Source organism: Numenius arquata, chromosome 8, assembly GCF_964106895.1.
Source record: "Numenius arquata chromosome 8, bNumArq3.hap1.1, whole genome shotgun sequence".
Lineage (NCBI taxonomy): Eukaryota > Metazoa > Chordata > Aves > Charadriiformes > Scolopacidae > Numenius > Numenius arquata.
In genome coordinates this window covers 15,549,347-15,564,199 of record NC_133583.1, presented here as the reverse complement: position 1 = coordinate 15,564,199, position 14,853 = coordinate 15,549,347, and the positions used below count along the sequence as shown (strand labels likewise).

The 14,853-nt window shown below is 36.3% G+C and overlaps 1 protein-coding gene across 1 annotated transcript in view; it reads left to right on the top strand.

Moving 5' to 3' along the window:
* Positions 1 to 14,853, top strand: part of CACNA2D3 (calcium voltage-gated channel auxiliary subunit alpha2delta 3) — a 456,710-nt gene that overhangs the window by 90,689 nt on the left and 351,168 nt on the right. Inside the window, exon 3 of the mRNA XM_074151549.1 lies at positions 2,589 to 2,705. Coding sequence (XP_074007650.1) covers positions 2,589 to 2,705 — 117 coding nt within the window. The remainder of the gene's footprint in view (positions 1 to 2,588; positions 2,706 to 14,853) is intronic.

Sequence of the window (14,853 nt, the reverse complement as noted above, 5' to 3'; positions counted from 1 at the left end):
CGGATGTGTGGCCTTTTCAAATAGAATTTAAATAATGTCTTCTGTTTTCTCCATTTTTTTCATGTTGGAACTTTGGCATTTAAATTAGGAAAAAATGAATTTATGTGTTATGAACTAGCATAATTATAAAATCATATATTATCAGTTAATAAATCATTCCTATCTATTTTGAGTGAAAGTTATTATTAATTTTCAAAAGCACTAGTTACTCAAAATTGAGAAGGGTGGCTTTTTAAGATGTTCTCACAATAGCCTCATAGACTATATGGTGTGATTCTCTGCGTGTAGACAATTTGTCAACTTCAACTGTACCATTCAGTTTTCAGACGAATGTGGTGAATAATCTCCTGGTTTTCTTCACTTGATGGCAAAGCTTAAATCAATAAATCTGATGATTCAAAAACAGTCTCTTGAAGTGATGCATTTTAGAGTACTTTCTAAGAACTCAAAGGTCAAGTCTGAAGGAAACCATTTTTATCAGAACTTGATATGTTGAACATGATCTGTGCAGCTTGAAATAAGTGATTCAAATTTTTACTTGATCAATTGACATAATAAATATGATAGTTGTTCATGACACTGCATTTTGTTTCATTTGTTTTAAATTCTCCAAAGCTTCAAATCCTGTGGGATGTGAACAGACTTTGACATCAGTAATTAACTGGGAATGTTTTCAATTTAATTTACTACATTTTATCACTGTTATTGTCTGTTGTCTACTGTGTTCTTGTATTTTCTCCAGTAAATAAAAAAAATAATTTTCTATTTTAGACAAATAACTGTGCTATCCTAAGTTAATTTCTTCAGAGTGGAGAGTAGTGAGTTTAGTAATGGCATAAATGTACTTGCAGAGTTGAAATCAGAACTCTGCTTATGGCATTTAAATGCAGACCGAGAAGGGGAAAAAATACAACTCCCCTGCTGCCTCCAGGGACCAAAACGCAGGTGGTCTGCTTAAGATTTCTTAGATTACTTGGATTAATATTAAAATCTCAGCTAGAAAAGAGCCTCATAACTGGAAATAGTGTGGAAATTATTACTGAAATGGGAAAATTGCAGAATATAAGAAATGTAGCGTCCTACGTATTTACTGGCAACTTTGTATATTTTAAAGTTCTTATGAAATTGTCTGCAAACGATGTTTTATCGAATAATATTTGCCAATCAAAACATTCATGCAAGTTTTTACAGAGAAGTATAAAGATTAAAGCAATTCCAGAGTGTCACTTTGCCCTGAAAATTAGTTTTGTCAGGAGAAATGGGTACAATACGTGCAGGCATTCGCTTACAATAGAGTCCTTCATTCCATCACCAGCCAGGACATGACTGGTCCTGACTTATTCACTGTTTGGATCTTTTTAGTGTTCATCCAGGTGCTTTGAGCCACTGTTTTTGATGCTGTTATTCTTTCTTCTCTCTCTGGAGTTATATTAAGTTTGGAGATAATTGTAATTTCATAGGCAAATTTTATTGATAAATCTTTTTAATAATACCAGCTCATTTTATTGACTCAAGTGAATGTCTTAGTGCTGTGGGTTGCACTAAGAGTCTTCTTTAGAGTTTGGAAGATGTTTTTTGCACACAGGGCTAAAGCTGGCAGAAGCCAGGTATACTTTTAATCTTCCTCGCAGTATCATGGAGGTAGTTATGTGAATAGGTTAGGGGTTTGGTAATGGGCAATGATTAGCTCATCTCAACTCATACACGTTTTAAATAGAAATAAGCAAATGATAACTAGACTGAAAGCCATCACTTCTTAGAGTACAGGCTATAGTGGAGTCATATAGGAAAGAGGAATGTTCTCAGTACTAAATATTTTGAAGATTGACTCCGAAGAATATTATGCTTTTTTTTGGTATATTATATTCTTACAAGCTTCATTGTAAACACTGATAAAGAAAAAAAAATGTAGAAAATAGAGGATAAAAATTGTTTTGAATATAATTTTAGTGCTTAGTCTGAGAGCTATTCACACTGTGAGAAGAGACTATAAGGTAATGCTCATCCGTATTGTATAAAGGATACTTTCCGGCTTGAATTTAGATAAAGACTCATGTTTATGTGGTTTGTTTAAGGTTTTATTTGCATGGAAAGTTAAGAATGTCTAGATAAGCTTGTAGTACAAATATTCATAATGTAATTATTGTATAAAGCTCGTGAAATAAACATCTACAAGTCCAGCTGAGGAGGAGGATGATTCTAGGTTGCTAAGTGGATTGCCAAGCATATAATTGGTTTAAAATGATTTTTGGATGGGATATGAGGATTTTTTACTACTTTTTTGGCTGTTGATCAGTTGCAGGGAGGGGTAATTTAAATGATGTGAAGGGGAATTATCATTTTCCTACAGTGCACAAGATAAATATTTCTATTATATTTTCTTAACGGAGTTCTGGTTCTAACCCAGTTGTTCTGTTCCTGTGGCAGCATCTTGGCACAAAGCAGCCTTCTGTCACACAAATAAACATCAAGTAAATGAAGAATGTCACCAAAAGTGTAATATGAAACTAATAATTAGTTGTCAAAATTTCAGCTGTTTCGCTGTGAATAACTTTTCCCTAATTCTTTTTTCATTTGTTTTCTTCCAGAAATACAAAGAATATGAGAAGGATGTTGCAATAGAAGAAATTGATGGCCTTCAGCTTGTGAAAAAGTTAGCAAAGAATATGGAAGAAATGTTTCATAAAAAGTCTGAAGCTGTAAGGGTAAGCAGCAAATAAATCTGCTATTTCATTCTGTGATGTAAAACAAAGTATATAATTTAGGCTCTGCTCTGAAGGCTGTGCTAGTGATTGAAGGTGCTGAAGTGGAATTGCTAAAGCATTCATAAGTATTTTAGGGTCAGTATTAAAGAGAATAGACCTAAATTCTTTATACCATCAGTAGATAAATGCAAGAGAGTGTAACTAGGTTTCAACTACCAGTTTCCCATGAGTTTGTAAGGTATCACTTGTATTCAGTAAAACACAACTACGTATGGTTGTGAATTAAAATGTTAGATTTCAAAAAGTCAGTCCAAAGCAACTTAATTTCACTGCTCACTATTATAAAAATAGTATTGCAGAGACTCTTCTGAGTTTAATAACTGTCCTTTAGTTCAAAACTAGAAGATGCAGGTGCCTCAAATGGGCCTAAATAAAAAATTCCTCTAATTGTGGTAAGTACTACAGCACTCTAAAGGCAACTTATTAGTGATCATTAAGTAGCTACATTGAGCTTTTCTGTACACCTGTAGCTTTTGGGGTTTGGGGTTTTTTTTGATCTCCGTTCTGGTCCTTCTTTGGCATCCTATTAGATTAGGTTTACCATAAAAAAAGGAAAAAGTTCTGACTTCTGTTTTTGCTATATCAAATAGGACTTCATTGTAACATGCGTGTCCTAAAACAGATCTTCCTGTTGAAGTTTTCATTTTGAGTTATTCTTTGCTAGAAATTTAGGTGACTGCCTGTAACAGCAGTTCCTGTTACATTACCTATATCAGCAGACTGACAGGACAATGTGGTGATTCTGTTTACCACCAGCTACTCTATTTCAGCCAGATTTGGCTGCTCAATTGAGTTGAAGGTCTTTGTGTCTCAACTGTGGAGCTTAAGGCATCACCCAAGGAGAGGGATTCCATTTGTGTAACTGTAAATACCATTTTGCCTTCAGCCTTTTATTTTTTGTTATGGTGCAAAAGGGAGGAAGGAATTTGGCTTTGTTTTAGAGGTTGAATTTTCTGGGCTGGCAGCAAAGTAAAACATATTTCAGCTTGCAAACTGAGCACACTTGGCAGGGAAGGAAAGAAAGACAATAAACATGGAACCCTGCAATGCTATTTTTACAGCATGTTTTTCAGAGAAAAACTGCACTTTAAGATGTGTGCAACAGCTTCTAGAAGCCTGTGGAATATTGACTCTGGGGGAGGTTGTTTTCCTTGCTCCTTAGCAGAGAAAACTGCTGCCCTGAGATCATAAAACTGTGAAAAAACACATTCTTGGAGCAGCACTTATTTAGAGCAAGGAGTGACCAGCAAGCTGCACGCAAGGAAAGCAGAGCTCTGTTCTATCAGTGTGGAGTGCTCTTGGGAAAGAGCAGTTTGTCTCTCAATTAGAGCTTTCAGTGAATGCTCTCTAATGTTTGTGAGTGTTTAGAATTGGTTTGGTCTCTTCATACAGATGGCATTTTTGTCTAAGGTGGAAAAAAATATAAGACCAATATAGGCCACCATGCTCTGGGTGAAAATAAGCCCAAATTCTGTGAAATTAAACTATGTGTATAGTATTGTGTGAAAGGATTTTAATACTGGTAAAACTGACTGAAATCCAGAGCCTTCTTTGGAAGGTTTACATCTTTGGAAAGGAAGCTAGAAGCTTGGTTTGGACAGGGCCACTTATTTGAAAAAAAATTCTGTTTAGTGTACCTTTCAATAAAGTTATTCTTTTTTGCATAATTGGTCAATCTTGATTGCTAGAGATGCAGTGAGTGACCTTTTTTTGTTCTGGCAGTGAGCAGTGCTCAGTGTTTTATGTTCTGATAAGGACAGAATCTTCTGGTACAGTGCAGGTTTTGCACAAGTTCCATCTTTGGTACACCGTAGCTACTTTTATCCTCATATCTGGAGAGGTGAGATGGGATTTACAAAACTCATATGGGCATAAGACCTCTGCTCCACGCTGAGACAAAGTAATACTGCATTGCCTTGCCTCTAAAATAATAGAATTTTGACATAAGCTTTTGGTGGAAACTTGTAGGCAGAGCAGTGAAACTTAGAATTTAGAGTAATATTTTTACATTTTTAGATACACTGGTGGTAATATTACAGTAAGTACTAAATTAAGAGTACCTTACAAAATATCTCTCAGCCCTAGAAATAACAGGGTTACCATTGCAAGGGTTCAAATCCAAGTGCTCAGAAAACATGTTCCAATGTTACCCCAAATTGTTGCCCTACACTGCTCATTGAATTAGCTTCAAGTAGACATCAAAATCCATGGTTTAATTTAAAATACTTTATCAACATACTTTTTTCAGGTTCTTGCAGATGTAGCAATCTTTGACAACTACTCAGAAGGCCACAGTATATAAAATGCTTAATTTATAGAAAAGGTCAAGAAGAAAGACCTGGAAATATAGAAACAGGAAAGGCCTTCAGTTTTTTTGTTTTGCTTTCAAACACATTAACTTGTCCGAAGCTACTAATCATATTTGAACTCTCTTCTCCCTCCTCTCCCTTTATAGTCTGGTTGAATTTTTATCTTTTCTGTCTCGTCACTTTTCATAGTGATTAGTTGGTTCAGTGTGATTTTTATCATATTCATCCCCTGTTTGAATTACCCTTCAGTATGCAATTATCCTATCACAGAATGTCCTATTTTTGTGCTGTCAGATACATAAAATAAATGGAAAACTGAAAGTGCTAAACCAATTATATAACCTTTTGTCATCTACTTACTGATGGAAACCCTTGCAAGCAACTTTCTCCCCCCTACCCCCTCCCCAGTGTTCGCTATTTACCTTACATTTATGTCAGTTCAGGATATTCCTATTAACCATTTCCTTTCTAATACAGCCCTGCTTGATTGAATTTCAGAGAGGCAACTTCAGATTTTGTTTTGAAATGTTTGTGACATGATATAAGTTAAAACCACTGCAGAGTAGTTTGATTCAATGTCGCTGATGCTTTGTTTCTAGCTGTGACAAATGTAGATGTATCCATTTACCTTTAAGACTATGGCATTCGAGTTAGTAAAAGTCTTATTGCCCGTAAGGTGGGATAAGTGGAAATGTTTCCTGTGTTTTAATTTTACAGCCAGACCCAAATAATCCCTTTGAGAGCCTCGCGTAGTGTGCTCTCACTTGTGGTATTGCTTCAGTTGCTTTTCCTGGACTTTTAGTGATTTCACTCATAGGAAATGTTCTTGATCGGTCTTGATTTAAAGTTAGCTGTGATTTTTTTTTTTTTTTTTTTTATTATTTTTTTAGAAGGTTTTATGATACTTTAGTGACTCCACTCATTTCAAACTGAAGAGAATAGAGCACGATGACAATGCTCAATAACAAATGACTACTGCAACAAACCTGGTAGTGAAAAAGAGGTGGAATTAAAACTATTCATTTGGTGATTTTACGTTTCCTAGTTAATGGTGTAATAGGAAAAAAATATCAAAGGAATATAGAGGGAAGTGAAAAAGAAAGCAAAATGAAAGAGAAATACATTATTAGGGAATAATCAAAAAGGTATTATTACAACTTCAGCTATGCAGTTAAATTTCTATTTTCATTAGTGTTTCTTTGCAGGTAAGGAGAATCCTGTAAAAATGATTGTTGTTTTACTTGTAAGATGGCAAATCAAGTGTTAAGGATTATTTTTCTTAAAGGCAACTACCATTGTGCAGTGGAAAATGCAAATAGGAAATATTTCTTTTTATTAACTTTTCCTAGCTACCTGGTGTTCATTGTGAAGCTGATTCTCATTATAACTGTACTGTGAAAAGTAATTGCTGTTGTACAGTAATTCAATTTCAGTGCATTCATGCATCAGTAAGCCAGTGGGGTTTATCTAGAGAAACCTGGGACTTTAAAGCTTTTTATCATGAAATTCCACATGCAGACAAACGTTCTTCCAGCGAGTAGAATATCATCATTTACATTTAACAAACATTTGCAATGCAGAGAAAACGATTTTTTTTTTTCCACCAATGATTTTTACCACCACTCTTCAAACTGTTTTCGTGTACAGTTCGGTGATATTCTTAGAATCGTAGAATATCAGGTCAGAAGGGACCTCAGGGATCATCTGGTCCAACCTTTCTTGGCAAAAGCATGGTGTAGACAAGATAGTCCAGCACACCATCCAGCTGAATCTTAGAATTGTCCAATTTTGGGGAATCCACCACTTCCCTGGGGAGATTATTGCAATGGCTGAATGTTCTCATTGTGAAAAATTTTCCTCTTGTGTCCAATCAGAATCTCTCCAGGAGTAACTTGTACCCATTACTCCTCTTCTTTTCCATGTGGCTCCTTTTAAAAAGGGAGTCTCCATATTCTTTGTAGCCACCCCTTAAATACTGCAATGTTGTGATAAGGTCTCCTCTAAGCCTTCCTTTCTCAAGGCTGAGCAAACCCAATTCTTTCAGCCTTTCCTCATATGGCAGGCTTCCCAGTCCTTTGATCATTGTGGCACTTCTCCAGATTCTCTCCAGCCTGTCCACATCTTTTTTGTATAGTGGGGACCAAAACTGAAGACAGTATTCCAGGTCTGGCCTGACAAGTGCTGGGTAGAGTGGGATAATGACTTTGTCTCTACTGGTGATGCCCTTGTAGATGCAATCCAGCATCCTGTTGGCTTTCTTTGCCACAGCAGCACACTGCTCACTCACATTGAGCTTGTTGTCCACCAGGCCCCCCAGGCCCCTTTGCACAGAGCTGCTCCCCAGCCAGGTAGATCGCAGCCTGTGCTGCACTCCTGGATTTTGTTTTGCCAGATACAAGACCTTAAACGTGTCGTTGTTGAACTTCAAAAGGTTCTTGTTAGCCTACTCTTCCAGCCTATCCAAGGTCTTCCTGCAGGGTGGCTCTGCCTTCTGAAATGTCCATTTCCTCACTCTGTTTGATATCAGCAAACTTCATCAGGGTACAGTTGATCCTATCATCCAGATCACTTACGAAGATATTAATCAGTGTTGGGCCCAGTATCAATCCCTGGGGGACCCCACTTGTGACAGGTTGCCAGTTCGAAAAGGAACTATTTACCACCACCCTCTGGGTGCAGCCTGTCAACCAGTTCTCCACCCACCACACAGACCATAATGAATCAGTTTTTCTAGGAGGAGGCTGTGGGGAGAAATCCAGACAGATAATGTCCACCACTTTCCCCTCATCAACTGGGCAGGTTACGTTGTTGTAGAAGGTTTGTCAAGCACAATCTGCCCTTGGTGAATCTGTGCTGGCTTTTCCTAATCACTTGCTTCATTTGACTTGTGATAGGCCCCAGGAGGATTAGTTCCATAACTTTCCCAGGAACTGAAGTAACACTGATGGGCCTATAATTTCCTGGATGCTCCTTTAAGCCCTTCTTGTAGACGGGGGTGACATTAGCCTTCTTCCAGTCTTCTGGGGTGTCCCCCGATCTCCATGACTTCCCAAAGATTATGGAAAGTGGCCTTGCAATGACATCAGCCAGCTGTCTTAACACCCTCAGGTGGATATTTTCAGGATGTATATGCATATGGGTACGTGTCTTTACACACACGCATATTGAGGTTTATACAGGTAATATCAACAGATGCAATTTACTATTTATTTTTTGCACATATATGTACATATATTTATAAGCAAGGTGTTAAACTACAGCCACATATTTCCGAGCAAATACTGGTACTCGTACTGCATCCACATATTTCTGAGTAAATACTGGTAAATTTGTGTCCTGATCAATAAATTAATTTTTATTTAAAATAAAGTGATACATTGGTGAGTGCAAAATGAACTTGGTTGGATGAGCACAGAGATCATGGCAGGTAATCCAAAGCTGAGAGTGAATGGTCCTGAACAAAGGAAGTTTCACTATAGGAATATTTTGCAGTGCTCTGAATAGTCTTATTTAAGAAAGCTCAGTAAAGAATCCTTACTAAATATTGTAGTCAATGAATGTAGCTTTTATTTACAAGTACTTTACTAGGATGTATTAGCCATATAACTAATTTTTGGTGTGTCACTTAATGTTAAGTTCTTCCCCATTTGATCAGACACATCGGTACAGAAAAGTAGGGGTTTTTTTCTGGTTGGTTGAGAGTGGCGTTTAGAAATGCTAAACACTGAAGTAGATTGATTTCTTAATCAACTGTTAAACACCTTTCCATTCCAGAAGTTATTTCAGTCATTCACTTTAACATTGCTGATTCCAGTTGATGTCAGTGAACAAAAGTTTAATCACAGCAAACAAACTAAATAAAACTCAGATTTTAGAAAGGTGTTGTCATTTAATGTGTTCTCATTGATAAGGAAGTTTTTTATATAATAATTTGGGGGCTTCTTTTCTTCTTAGAGTGAATAATTTTTGTCATGTTCTTCATTTGAGGTTATTGACTGCTTTCCTTCCCCCCCATCTACATTTGAACCTGTTGACACTTTTGCTAGTGGTTAAATCTCTACAGGTGTCATCAGACTCAGGAACAGTTAGAGGGAAGAGAGTTGGTATCTTCACTGAGGAGAGACAGGGAAAACTCAGTCATAAGAAAGGACTAGAGAACGCAGTGCAGTGAAAGGGTGTTGTAGAATGGACTTGAATTAATTATGAGAGGTTTATTTAAGGGTGAGGGGTAGAGATAAAAAAGTATTGTGATAAGGTGTTATGTGGCAAATGAGAACCTGTTGAAGTATTAAAAACAAAGCAATGAAAAAACCCAAAGAAACGCACCTTTCTGTTCGTTAGTCTTGGATCTATGATCTTCACACCATTAAGCTGTTTTTTCGGTGTGTATGTGTCTGACCAAAGCAGATAATTCTGAATATAGGGAGAGATTATCTGTTGAATTAGATAAAATAATATTTTTTACTCAGTCAAATTTAAAAGAAGTCTGGTTTGAATAAATATGTTATATTGAAAGTATATTTAACATATTATATTGAAGGAGCATTTAACTCTTAAGTGGAAGTATTAATCTTTAGGGTTATCTAAGTAGGTTATTTGCTGGTCGAGGGTGAACATATTCTTGTCCAGACATTCATAGGACCTGCAAAGCTTTGGATCTTTTGTGCCCCTTACAGCTCCGGACAGTTCCAGCAGTATCATTATCTTACTTTGATATAAAAGATCAAATATAACAAAATGTAACATACTACAAGACATTGCCAGTGTCCTAGGTCCATTGTGGATTCTCTTTTCTCACAGCCAGGTGTTACTCGTTATATATAAAAAAAATAATCTGTTTGATAGCCCTTCCACTATGTTTTTAAATGGGATTTTAAAATAACAGTCATCTGCATAACTTTTTACCTTTTATTTCTTCATATATAATCCATGAATTAAGAGTTGCTGGAATGTAATCTCCAGTTTACATTCCTGCATACCGGAGAATTTTTGCAAAACCTATTAAATCAGAGAAGTTGAGGTTGTCACTGCTATGTCATTATGCTAATTAAGAGCATTTACTGAGGACAGAACAATTTTGCTTGGTGGGGTTTAGTATTTAAATTGTACTTTGTTAACTTGGAAGATGAAAAATAGTGGCTTCCCACAGGGCCTAAAGAAAAATTGAGGCAACAGGGAGAAATGTTCCAGGTGAATTCTAAATTGTTTTTTTTTTTTTTTTTGAGACTATTTTAAATGTATGCTATCTTCAATACGTAGTGTGTATTTTATTACACTTTATTTTTATTCTGATTTTCTATCACTTTGATCAAGGCTAGATTGGGAATGGCATTCTTGAGAAGAGAAGCAAATAATCATTTACATTTCATATTCTTATAGTATAATAGAAGATAGAAAGGTCTTAAACATCAAAGCTTATTACTTTGCTAGGCTCAGTATTTCTAAATGTACAATAAACACGTTTTCACTATCCACGCTGTTCCCTCATTGAGCTAATTTGCATCTGCAGAATTAGAAGAAAGGAGAATGAATATCAACATGCACTCTTTAAATTGTGCTGCTCAATGGGTGTTATTCTGACCCCTGAATATTATTTTTTTTAATATAATAAGACAGGTTGTTTTTTGTCAGCAGATGGAAATGAAAAAAAAAAACCCATTATGTTTACAAAATTACTGGAGGGAAAAATTATAAATGGTTGTGGGTGGAAGGAAATTATGGTGAACCAACCCAGTGTCACTATAAATAGTTCTAAATGGCAGAATAAAGACATAATGAATAAAGGAGAGATGGCTACAATTGTGTTAATTACTGCCAACAAATTAAAGGTTTTCAGCAATATTTTTGTATTCACATTTGGTATTTTAACTGTAACTGTTGCTTGTTACTTTTGGTACCATTTGAATCTTGCTCACAGTTCTACTTGTCTCCTTCATATGTAAGTGCTGAATTTCTGTTCTGAATGCTTTAAGAGCTTTATTTACTTTTTGGCAAACTAGACAACACTTGAAAATGAAAAGATGGTTAGTAATCCACTGACAGTCAGTGGAGTATTCAGGAGCACAATACATAACCTTGACAGTCATGGTTTGAAGGATGTTTAAAGGCACGGCAAATATTTTTCTTATTTGTTGCCACTGGACTTTGCTTTTGCCAAGTGTGTAGCAGTGAGGATCCTCAACAAATCAAGCATTAGCCAAACCTATTCTAGTGCAGGTCAGCTAGATCACATATTGCTGATTTGCTTTTTAGTTCTTTGAGTTTCCCAAGAAATGTATTTGCAAACAAATACTGCTATGAATTCTGAGAGGGGGAAAAAGGAAGTTTCTTTTTAGTGGAGCGTAGGTAGTTTTCTCTTATCCTTAGCCTTCATTCCCATCACATCGCTGCAATACGATCGCTTAGACTGTCCTTGGGCGCGTTGCTGGTGAACAAAAGAAATGAAGGGAAAAGGTACAATCAGATTATCTCATACCTGTTCTACCTGTGTAATGGAGTAGATAGGTTTCATGGAAGTTAGGTTTTTTGTCTGTAGACCTCTCTGAATTGTAACAGGGAGCCCAAGTGGATTGATTAAATCTTTGTCTAACTCTTATATGTCCTAAAATCCAGGTTAGTTGAGTCTACAGAAAGCACAGCTATTCTTTAAATAGGTGGGGTGGGGGCCGCAAAACCTGAAAAACTTCGTTGCTTTTTCTCATGCATTGGCTTTCTCAGTGTTTAACTTCCACAGAATGAAAAAGAAACCAGCAAAAACTTCAGGGAGATCTTTCATCTGCTGATTAATCATTTATTTTGTAACAGTCCAGGGATGCCTTCATTGCAAAGACTTTAATTAGAGTAAAAGAAATTTTGTAAATCAGGGAACTGCTGTTTCCTAAATGCTCGGTTTTATGGCTCTGCAAATTTGGAGCTTTCATTTTCTTAGTACAGCTTGAAATAAGTATGTACAAAAAAATGAAGCAACTTGAACTATGCTTTGAATTTTGGCTGCCTTTAAAATGCTGGCATGTTTGTATGTTTAAAAAAAAAAACCACAACAGTCCACACAGTCTAGCCAGTCTTAGGAAATTTAGTGAATTTCTTTTGGAAGTTCAAATTTAGAAAAAAGAAAAAATACTCTTAAGAAAAAAGGGGAGGAAATAAAGACTTGCAGAGAAACCTAAAAGCATTTGCTGCTGGAGATGATTATGAGGGTTTCATCTTCAGTGCTGAGAAGAGAAGTGAAAAGTATTTAAAGATAGCACATTCAAATATAGAACACTTATCTGAAAATACAGGCAGAGAGAAAAATCAAACCAGCCACTTCACAGAATAATTCTTGTATTAGACTTCATTGCAAAAGTACATAACATTCAGTATTTGCCATCAACAACATAAAATAGCTTTTCACACAGCAGGAAGAAACAGTAAAGTAGTTTTGGAAGAATGAAGTAGGATAAATTAGCCTCCTGTATCCTTCTTTCTTATCACTGTTTTAGGGTATTAGCATATTTAAATATTTTACATTAATTATTTTAACAAAAATAGTCATGTTGTCCAACTTGCTGTTCAATGTGTGATTTAAACTATTCACTTCAAATGGTAATGTATATAATTAGAATTTAATAATTAGAATTTAATTCCACTTGCATAACTGTCACCTGTTAAATTTTCAATTATAATTCTTATTTCATATCGTATATACATATCATCAAATCTATTTTTGGAATGATAAAAATGATTCTCAAATCTTATAAATACTGGTACCTATATGTCATAAAAAATTAATGAAAAATGTCCAGTCAGATCACTTTTAGAGTGTTTACTGATACTTATTATTAACTGACTATAAATACTCTCCTGAGAAGATGCACTATAGCTTGTTGCTGTTCATGTAACATTAGCCTGTTTTCCGAAACCTTGGTTATGTTCAATTTAATGCTTAGATAATGAAAAAGGTATCTTCTTAAAGAGAATGCTCAGTTTGGGGTAACCTGCATTTGCAGAGAGCCGGTTTTCAAGCTGCTGCCTCCTTTTCTTGTTGCACAAATGATGGCAAACTCCTCCATGCGGTCTGTGGAGCATGAGGGGACGTGAGGAGCAGGGGTAAGGAGGAGCTTGTTAATAGCTTTCCTGGAGGGATTTACTGAATGGTCATTTATCAGTATTTTGAGTAGGAGAGAGATTATCATCTCCGTGTGATTCTTCATTTTGAGAAATTAACAAAATGGTATAGGCCTGACTCTTCAAAGTTTTTGAAGTGTGCTCCTTGGCTTGTTGTGGTGTACCTTGGGTGACTACTGCTTTCTACAGCCACCTGGAGCTTGTTGCTTGCCTCCCAAACCTAGCTACTCAGTTGTCTTGCCTCACCCCAGTGTTGGGTCAGTAGGTACATCAGGTGCCAAGTGCTGGATTTCAAATGATTTGCACAAAAGGTGTCTGTGCTGAGCTAGAAATAAACTGGTGGCAAAACAATTTGGTGGTTGTTTGCAGTTTAAGTCTATGTCCACCTGAAACTGCTACAAGTTTTTCTCCACAGTAGCTCTTAAAGCACTCAGAAGCATTTCAAGAAAAAGAGCTATAAAGAGAATTCATTAGTATTTTTAAAGAGTTTTAACTCTTCACACTTCATTTGTGCTAGAGCTTCCAGCGGGTATTGCTACAGGTCGGGTATGTCAGCTCAGCCTAAACACCCACTGGACCACCGTTGGGAGAGAATAGCCTCCTGCACAGGTAACTGAGGGCAAATACCCCATTTATCCTCTTCGCTCCCACCTTTCTTGAGTTTATTTGACTTCAGTGTAATTAGGTAGGAAGATGCCTGCGTAATCGAAAATACTTTCAGCTTAGTTCATTTGTTATGTCATCTCTAACAGCTAATCATGAATTCTAAATGCACACAGCACTGGTCAGCACAGTTATTTTCTCTCTCGCCTTTCGGATGTTTAACACTTACTTGTTCAAAAGCTATTCTGCCTCATCTCATCTTCCCTGGACACTGGAGTTACTTTTATCTTCTTATTTGAATAGAATTGTGCTTTTTAGATTTATACACTAAACCCATCATGCTCCTTCCCCAGTTGAACAGATTCTTTAAGACTGGAAAGCCAAATGGGCTCTAGCAGTGAGCTGCTTAAGTGCCCGGGCTCTCTAATCTTTCCAGGCAGCTTCCAGTGAGGGTGGGGATAAAGAAACTCTTTACAGCAGCATTGAATTTCAGGTGGTCACAATTTCTGCTTGAGTAAATCAGGAGTGCAGAATTAAGGCTATTTATTTATTTATTTTTTTTAACTGGAAAAGCAAGTTTTTTTGACAGTGAGTTAAATGAAGCATTTAGTTAACACGCTTGTTTTGAACTATTTTTTAACAGCAACTGTAATAAAACATCAGACTTGGTGCTGAAACTAGAACTTCAAATGTTTAAAACGAATCTTTATTTTGATGAATATCAAGAAAAGGCTCAAATTTTGTTACCGTGAGACTTCTGGCTTACCCTAGCCTCTACTTAAGGCTGGATCATTATCCAGGCCAGAAACCCCAAAGCAAAAACCCAAGAGAGGCTTACTTTCCCTTAGATTATTCAAGATTTTGTTTGTTGCTTGAGAGGAAAAATACTTGTAACAGCAAAGCACAGGAAGGAGAGAAGACAGGAATGAGTTGGATCATATGATGGACACTCATTTTTTTTTTTGCCCCCCCCTTTTTTTTTTTTTTGCCTTTTTTCTTGAGGGGACTGGCAGTGATCGCTTTAAAACCATATTGAACCATCTTCCAATGCATTTTGATGTTTTTTAAGC